This window comes from Grammomys surdaster, unplaced genomic scaffold (assembly GCF_004785775.1).
Source record: "Grammomys surdaster isolate TR1022 unplaced genomic scaffold, NIH_TR_1.0 134, whole genome shotgun sequence".
NCBI classification, from domain to species: Eukaryota; Metazoa; Chordata; class Mammalia; order Rodentia; family Muridae; genus Grammomys; species Grammomys surdaster.
This window is the reverse complement of record NW_021604592.1, coordinates 3,141,856-3,150,763: the sequence shown is the minus strand read 5'-3', so window position 1 is coordinate 3,150,763 and position 8,908 is coordinate 3,141,856. Positions and strand designations below refer to the sequence as shown.

The window sequence follows — 8,908 nt, the reverse complement described above, 5'->3', positions numbered from 1 at the left end:
ATAGATAGATAGATAGATAGATAGATAGATAGATAGATAGATAGATATAGAGAGATAGTGGAGAAATAGATAGATTGTGAGAGAGTGAGTGAGCGAGCGAGAGATTGAGAGACAGAGAGAATTAATAAATGAAATCGTTCCTAAATCTGAAGAGGCTGTCATTTCTTGGATATTATGAGAATGTGAGCAGGGTGTAGCTGTGATGAGGCTCTATACACCACACTGAACGGCTAGTGATTTATGCAGAATCCTTCCAGTTCTTTATTCAAAACACAGATGGCCTGGTGTGTGTGTGTGTGTGGTCGTGAATGCATGTATTTTGCTCTCCACTCCTCCCTGCCGTGAAGGTGAGTGGACCTAGGGCCCATAGCTGTACAGTCTGGTTGTCATTCTGTCAAGTAACTTGGGAAGTCAAAGGTTGGTATTTATTATTTACTGGAGGTATTTCCCCAGTCTTCTAGAAAAAAACATACATCTCATCACAATTCCTGTATTTATTGAATGTGAGTTGCCTTCAATTTAAGATGCATCCCTACTTCAGAGATGCCAAAATGTGAAGACATTTCTTAAACTTGTTGAAATAAAGAGTAATGAATTTTATATGTTCACTGTGTCCAAAGAGTGGCATTCAACAATACTCTTTCAATTTCCTTTCTTCCTTTCTTCCTTCCTTCCTTCCTTCCTTCCTTCCTTCGTTCCTTCCTTCCTTCCTTCTTTCTTTCTTTCTTTCTTTCTTTCTTTCTTTCTTTCTTTCTTTCTTTCTTTCTTTCTTTCTCTCTTCCTCCCTGAGAAGCAAATTTACCACAGGGTGGCAAAGAGCAAGGACAGGTAGTGTCCTCTACCAGGGGTGTGGCTATGCTTACATTGATGGAAGCAGCAGGCTGGGAAACGTTTTCTGTTCTTCACATTTGTCGTCTGCAGCGTGTGAGATTGGCTCAGCTCACTAGCTAGATGAAAGCTCGAACAGCCTTGAGAGTTAGTTGGATCATGTACATGATGCACAGACAGAGTAAAGTCAGGTGCTGGGACCGTGTAGGGGGCCCAAGTCCTTACATCTGTCTCCTGTTGGAAACTTTGGCTTCTGGTTAGTGTGGTTAATGATACACTCCTGAAGACTTAGGTGAGAGTCTCAGTGCTTCGCTTTCCTGTTCAGTGTACTTTGGCTGGATTTTATAGGCTAATTTATGTTCTAAAACTCCAAATGCACGTGTAGCTCACATCGCCACTCTCTCCTGAGCTTGGTGGCCTAGTGGAATCAGAATATTATGACTGAAGGGACTTTTCCTTTTCTTTTAAAAGGTATTATGTTTAAAGATTTATTTAGTCTCTCTCTCTCTCTCTCTCTCTCTGTGTGTGTGTTTGTGTGTGTGTATAGAGGGTTAGGGAAGATGAGTTGACAGTCTGGTTCTTATTTATATGTCTATCATGCATCCTTTAATGCCTAGGCTTTTATGATGTCTATTTAAATTTTGTCATCATTTATTTTACATAAATAATTTAAAAAGTTAACTGGCTCACAAAATCGTAGAACTATACATATATATATATGTTAATGGGTACCACGTGGGTTTTGGGGATGCATGCATGTATCATGTACTGTTTGGATCCAGATAAATATATGTACTGACTGGTTTTGTGGGTCAAATTGACACAAGCTGGAGTTATCACAGAGAAAGGAGCTTCCCTTGAGGGAATGCCTTTATGAAATCCAGCTGTAAAGCATTTTCTCAATTAGTAATAAAAGGGGGAGGGGCAGCCCATTGTGGGTGGTGCCATCCCTGGGCTGGTAGTTCTGGTTTCTATAAGAAAGGAAGCTGAGCAAGCCAGGGGAAGCAATCCAGTGAGCAGCACCCCTCCATGGCCCCTGCATCAGCTCCTGCCTCCAAGTTCCTACCCTGTGTGAGTTCCTGTCCTGACTTCGTTTGGTGATGAACAGCAATGTGGAAGTGTGAGCTGAATAAACCCTTTCCTCCCTAACTTGCTTCTTGGTCATGATGTTTTGTGCAGGAATACAAACCCTTACTAAGACATCTATCATCATCTCAGACATTTTTGATTTCTTCACTGTGAAGGTAGTCAAATCCCTTCCAGTTTGCCAAAATAGATAATGTATTTCTATTTATCTAATTGTGCAATAGATTTATTCTTTTTTTTAAATTGTTGAGGTTTTCCAATGTACCATTCACTTGGAATACAGAAGGGACTAAATCATATTTCCTACCTTGGACTATAAAGTTTAGCAAGGAGACATGAATGTAGCAGATAAACATTTTGTATTGCACTGCAGTTCAGAACAATTGATTTCCATTTCAGTGAGTCTAAATCTGTTAGCTTGGAGGGTCAGAATTTTGTTTAATTGATTGTTTTATTTTATTTCTTTTTTTGAGTCAGGGTCTTACTATGTAGCTCTGTCTATTCTGGAACTCACTAAACAGTCTAGCCTTGAACTCACAGAGATCCACCTGTCTCTGCCTCTGATGTGCTAGAATTAAAGGCTTGTGCCACTGAACCAGGCTTTAGGAGTCAGGTTTTTAATATCACTGCATGACCACAGCTGAGAGATTGAGGCAATATGAATATTCTCAGACCAGATAAACTAACACTAAGAGACCTGTGACTTTACATGCACTAGGAAGACACAGTATATGGAAACATACCAGTGTGTATTTTGTTTTAAAATACTAAATATATGTGGCTGGGGAGATGGCCCAGAGATGAAAAGCACTTGCTGGGTTTTGCAGAGAACTGAAGTTTGGGATCAAGCTCCCTAAATGTTTCCATATGATTAATTTTGTTCCTGTGACAGAAACAAACAACAAACAAACAAACAACCTACGGAATAGAAGCAATTTGAGGGGGAAAGGATTTACCTTGTCTCACATTACAAGAGGGGATGATGCATTCCATCACGGAGGGAAGGCATGAGATGGAGAGTACAAGGTTGCTGATCACATGTGGTCCTTAGGAAGAGATGGATGCTCATGGTCAGGCTTCCTCCACATCCACATCCAGGGAGGTTCTTCCCTCCTCTGTTAAACGTCTCTGGAGCTGCCTCATAGACATGACAGAGGTGTGTCTCCTGGGTGATTCTAAATCCAGTCAAGATGACAGTGAAGACTGACCAGTCACAGTCCAGGTGCTTTTTCAAAATGTATTTAATTTTAACCATTTGGCTAGGTTATAATAGGTTTCACATGGAAGCATTTGAAAAATGTACTGGCAAAAAGGAAGTGAAAATCTGGGGCCAGTGCCTTTGTAATTCCAGGCTTCATTCCAATAAGCCTTGAGTTGGGAGGGATTTGGCATAGCTGGGACTAAGCCATTGTCAGATGCTTTGTTAACACTGGAACTCTTTTGAAATTCCCAGGAACACTATGGTCTGGAGAACAGGCTAAGAAGCTTAGCTATGGAGCCACTATGTTAGTTTATATGCTAGGAAGACATGGTATATGGAAATATACCAATGTGTATTTTGTTTTAAAATACTAATATACATGGCTGAGGAGATGGCCCAGAGATGAAAAGCACTTGTTGGTTTTGCAAAGAACTGGAGTTTGGGATCCAGCTCTCATATATCAGGCAGCTCCTAAATACCTGCAACTGCAGACCAAGAGTTTGGATATCCTCTTCTGTCTTCAGAGGGTGTACTAGCACAGACACAGAAATACATACATACATACATACACACACACACACACACACACACACACGTGCTAAATAAAACAAATCTTAAAACTCCAAGTACATTTTTAAAAACAATCTACATTTTAGAATGAACTAAAACGAGAAATATAAATAATTCGCATTTCTTGTATATTAACATATTTCTTCATCTGATGTCTATGTTAACCCTCAATGTTTAATGCAGGCGGATATCTGATTGCTGCAAAGAACATGGGATTGAAACACCTCTACATGTGATTTAGTAGTTTCAGTCGCTGAATGATGGGGCATGGGATTGGCTTAGACATTTAAAACCAATGGTCCCTAAGACAGGCCTGGGTATGGAGACTAGAGCTGGAACATTTGGTCTTAATTTCTTCAACAATGCGTGTGCATTCCTAAGCTTATTTGTGTCATAGTGGAAGTGGGCACAAGTTAAAGGAAGCCCTGCTTAGGTATTCACAGTCTGTGCATGCACAGTGCCCCAGTGATTCCCAAGTTTACAAAGTGCTTTGCTTGAGTTGATGCTATACAACAAGTTGGATGGAGGAACAGAAAGGAATTTTTGATGTTTTATAGAAGAATCACAGAGCTCTGTGAAAGGCCTGGGGAGATGGCTCACTTAGTAAATCACCTGCTGCACAATCAAGTGTGAGTACCTGAAAAAGAGCAGCTGGAGGTGCTGTTATTCAGAGTTCTGCTGCTGTCAGAATATGTCTTTGCAACTCTTTGTACTCTGGTGACTGTCAGAGGCGTTTCAAGTTCCCGATGAATCCTGCGTGAGTAGGAATATACTGTAGAGCTAATTTTTTTTTCATAAAGACACAGAGAATACTTTTAAATTTACATTTTTGTATTCAGAATGCTGACCTTTCCTCGGGTCTCCCTAGCCCTTTCCCCGTTTCCTGTCCTCACATCCCCCTTACTCGGCTTATCAGCATTACTTATCAGCATTCAGTAAAGTCAGCTGATCTCGATTGAGTCAATGGATAAGCCAAAAGCATTCCACCTTGCCGGAAAATAAACACGGTATTTACTTCCTAATATCTTTTGCAAAGATCACAAGATCGGGGCCAGGAAATTCCAAAGATCTCTCAAGGCCACGGCAGGTAAATCCCTCTTCCTGTCACTTCTGGAATCCTCACAATGCTCTACTTATTTTTTCTTGGTTTCATGGTGTTGGGGATGGAGCCTGTTTTCCTGCTAGGCACGTGTGTGGTCTTTCTTTGAGCTCCCTCCTCAGCCACTTTCCTATTTCTTGATGACCTTAAGTGACTGGGAAGCTCTGTGCTGAGACCAAGTTCCAAAGGTCACCAAGTTAGAAGTGACCAGTAACATCTCCTAGAATCTTGGCCCTTTTTGTTCCCAAACAACCAGAGGTCTAGAATTTACCTTGGCAGGAACTCAGAGCTTTCAGCTGACAGAGGAATAGGGGTCAGGAGGGGAGAATTGATAATTTACTAAAGTGCTCAGTGGACACTAGGTTTCGTTTTGAAGCCAGTAGCCGTGTGTCAAATCTCCTCTGGAGTACAGTCTCTGGCCTTTGGCAAAGCAGAGAAAAACCACAGGCTTTAAGCTTTGTCCTAGTAATTTTTGTCCATTCAAAAGTGAACCACCCGGTCAGTCTCCGGGGTCCTATTATTTGTCCATGTGTGAGGATAATGATATTATCTACTTGAGATTCTTGCCAGAAGGAAGTGAGCTAGTATCTGCAAATGAACATAGTGCTGGGCTTACAGTATTTAACCAATGGGAACTATTGTTTTGTTTATTTAAAAAATGTGTATTACAGGAATTGAATGATTTTAGAATTCCTCACAAAAAGTGAATGTAGCTTCCTAAGATTCAGTCTCTGATTTTGTCTTCTAGTTTTCTTAGACCAGCTGTTCTTTACCTGTGGGTCACCATCATTTGTGTCTCTGTGTGTGTGGGGGGGAGGCATGTCAAATGACTCTTTCACAGGGGTCACCTAAGACCATCTGAAAACACAGATATTTACATTATGATTTGTAAAATTACAGTTATCAAGTAGCAACAAAAATAATATTATAGTCGGGGGTCACCACGACATGAAGAATGTATTCAAGGATTGCAGCATTAGGAAGAACCATTGCCTTAGACTGTATGGTATGTGTATCTCCTGCTGTCTCCTAGCCTTCCCCATCAACTCCAGAAAAGCAAAGGATGTCACTGAGTTTGGGAAGAAGACTTTGGTTAATAATCAAGCTTGGAATGGTGCTTGCAAGCTGGGGTACTAAGTAGTAGGAATGTGTGCACGTGCCTTCATTTAGGGCCAAGAAGGGAAGTTCATCATATGACCACCTACGAATTCAAGAAATGCAGTGTGTGTGTGTGTGTGTGTGTGTGTGAGTGTGTGTTCATGTTCAAAGGAAACAATGTCTTTGGAGTTGGCTTTTAAGAAAAAAAAATGTTCAGGCTTTGGTTGGGGATATTAACTATTATGCAACTGGGCTTGAGTTTAACTTAGTTCCTTTGAAAAGCAAAATCACATAAATAAACCAAAAAACTGCATGTAGTGTTAACAAGCCCTTACTGAAATGTTAAGCACGGGTTTTTCATCTGTAGGGTCTGTAAAATGGTCATCTGTGTCTTTCTTGGCTCTTAATGAGGTTCTTGGCCATTAAACCTGCCCAAGCCATTAACTTGTGTTTTTTGAAATCAAAGAATTGCAGAAGATGAGTTTTGTTGTTGTTTTTGTTGTTTTGTTTTGTTTTGAGACAGAATTTCTCTGTGTAACAAGTCCTGGCTCTCCTGGACTTGCATTGTAGCAGGCTAGCCTTGAATTCACAGAGATCTGCATGCCTTTGCCTCCTGAGTGCTGGGATAAAAGGGATTTGCCTCCATATCAGGCTTAGAAGATAATTTCGTTTAGACAGAAGTTCATTATAGACTTATAGATGGGGGCTTAGAGTGATGGAGAGGCCTCTGTTTCTGTGTAGTAAGAACAGGCCTAGGAAATATGGTACTTTCTAGCTGCTCTGGGACCTGGCAGTGACTTGGGTGACCCATGGGGAAGGAAGGGGGCTGGTCAATCCAGTTGGGTCACCCACAGATTGTTCAGGCACTTCCTCTCAGTTTTCATGTTCTGTAAAGAGTCTCTTTTGAAATTCCTGGCCTCCAGCAAGAGCCCCAGCCAAAGCCTGGACTGGTCTCTTGCCATGTGATTTCTGCTGTGTATAGCTGTTTCTTCCTCGACTTTTTCCTTCTTGCTTTCTCCTCTGGTTTTGTTGGGAAGTGCTCTATTTATAGATATCAAGTATTTGTGAGTGTTTGGTCATTTTCTCCATCTGTGAGAAAGGTGTTCCTTAGAGCTTGAATTCTGAAGTAACAGAAATGTGTTTTATCAGAGTTTTACTGTGTGCTCTCTGTAATGAGTAAGAAATTTCTTGAAGTATAAAATTATGGGTAGGGTGATTTTTTTTGAGAATATATAATCTCCATAATTTACTGCCAACCCTGCATAGAAAAATAATTACATCTGAAAGATATAGAAAACTATCATCAACAATATGTGGCTTTAAGATGTATACAGACATTCAAAAAAAGATAAAGTAAATGCTTTTAGCCCTAGATATTTGTGTGGGAAAAAACCTATATAAAACTTACTTGTATAGGACACAGAATATTTATTTTGTAAATATGTTTGTTCTGACTGACTAAATGAGTGGGATTTTGCATACTTGAACCACAGTGAGAGAACTGGTTGAGACTCTCAGGATTTCTACACAAAGGACTGAGGACTGCATATGAGAGGGAGCCTTATGGACCAATGAGAGAGAAGCTAGAGTCTCAGATGGCGGCTTAGGCCACTCTTCTTAAATGACACACAGCTGTGGTAAAGGCATCTATGTAATTGACTTGTTGGTTTTATTACAGTAGTTGAGGAAACTTTACATTTGGTAAATTCAGTAACAGTAAAGGTCTAGAAAAGTTATCATAAGGGTTTGTTTGTTTTGTCTTTGTGAGACAGGGACTGATTATTTAGCCCTGATTGGCTTTGAACTCATGGTGCCTCCTTTGCTTCAGTCTCTTGACTACTGGGATTACAGGCTTGCTCCACCAAGCTTGGTTGATCATGTGGTTTTAAGGTTATACTTTCTTCCCTTTTATTACTCATCATACAACTCTAGGTGAAGGGTTAAAAAAAAAACCACTTGCTGCCACTAGGGGTCACAGCACACTGAGTGACTCCTATTTAGGAAGCATATGGAAAAACCCGCAGGCCCGAGCATTTGAAGACTCTTGCATACCATTACAGGAATTTCAAGCTTTATATCATCAAAGTAGGGACCTGTTTGTAAAAACTGATATCTGTTACCTCTTTGTCTTTGTATAATAGACTAACGTGTTTAAACTTTTGTGCTAAAACCATTTAAGAAGTTATATTCGCCAGTTTTAGATACTTTCATCTGATTGGTTAAAGACACATTTATGGTCAGAGATTTGTCCTACTCTTGTCTATCACCCGGGTTGGTTCTCTTTTGCAACAGATTTCTAAGGAGACCAGAACTGACCTGTGAGCTCTCTCCACCCTTTTTTGTGCTACTGTTCAACCTTCCCTTTACAGCAATCAGATTTGAAGATGCTGAGAGTGCAGAGGCCAAGACTGGCCAGGCTGAGAGTCTGCCTGTCCAGAGGCCTCCACCACAAGCCAGTGATGGCGCTCCGGAGGGAGGATGTGAACGCGTGGGAGCGCAGGGCGCCTCTGGCTCCTAAACACATCAAGGGCATCACCCAACTGGGATACAAGGTCTTGATACAGCCTTCCAACAGACGCGCCATTCACGACAAGGTGACTACTTTCAACTTTTAAAACACCCGTGAATACAACAGTGCTGGGATTTAAGGTGTGTGCCACCACCTACAGGCTGAACGGTGGTTTTATAAAACTGGGTTAGTTCTACTTCACAGGAATTACATGAGAATTAGTTGAGACAACTTATACAAAGAGCCCAACGTAACACTCACTAATGTATTAATAACAGTCAGTTATATTGTTGTTATTCATTATCTGGTAGATCTCACATTAGCTTAGCTGGCATTTTCCACATTGTTCTACCTGTACAGCCTTTTCTGTCTATGTATGTGTGCCTGCCTTCTGATCTCTTCTTGATGATGTGTGCACCTGCCTTCTGACCTCTTGCTGATGTGTGCCCCTGTCTTCTGACCTCTTGCTGATGTGTGTACCTGCCTTCTGACCTCTTCTTGCTGATGTGTGCCCCTG

General features: G+C 41.0%; 1 protein-coding gene across 1 annotated transcript in view; it reads left to right on the top strand.

Moving 5' to 3' along the window:
• Positions 1-8,908, top strand: part of Aass (aminoadipate-semialdehyde synthase) — a 56,158-nt gene that overhangs the window by 894 nt on the left and 46,356 nt on the right. The window contains exon 2 of the mRNA XM_028762572.1: positions 8,252-8,476. Coding sequence (XP_028618405.1) covers positions 8,267-8,476 — 210 coding nt within the window. The 5' untranslated portion in view covers positions 8,252-8,266. The remainder of the gene's footprint in view (positions 1-8,251; positions 8,477-8,908) is intronic.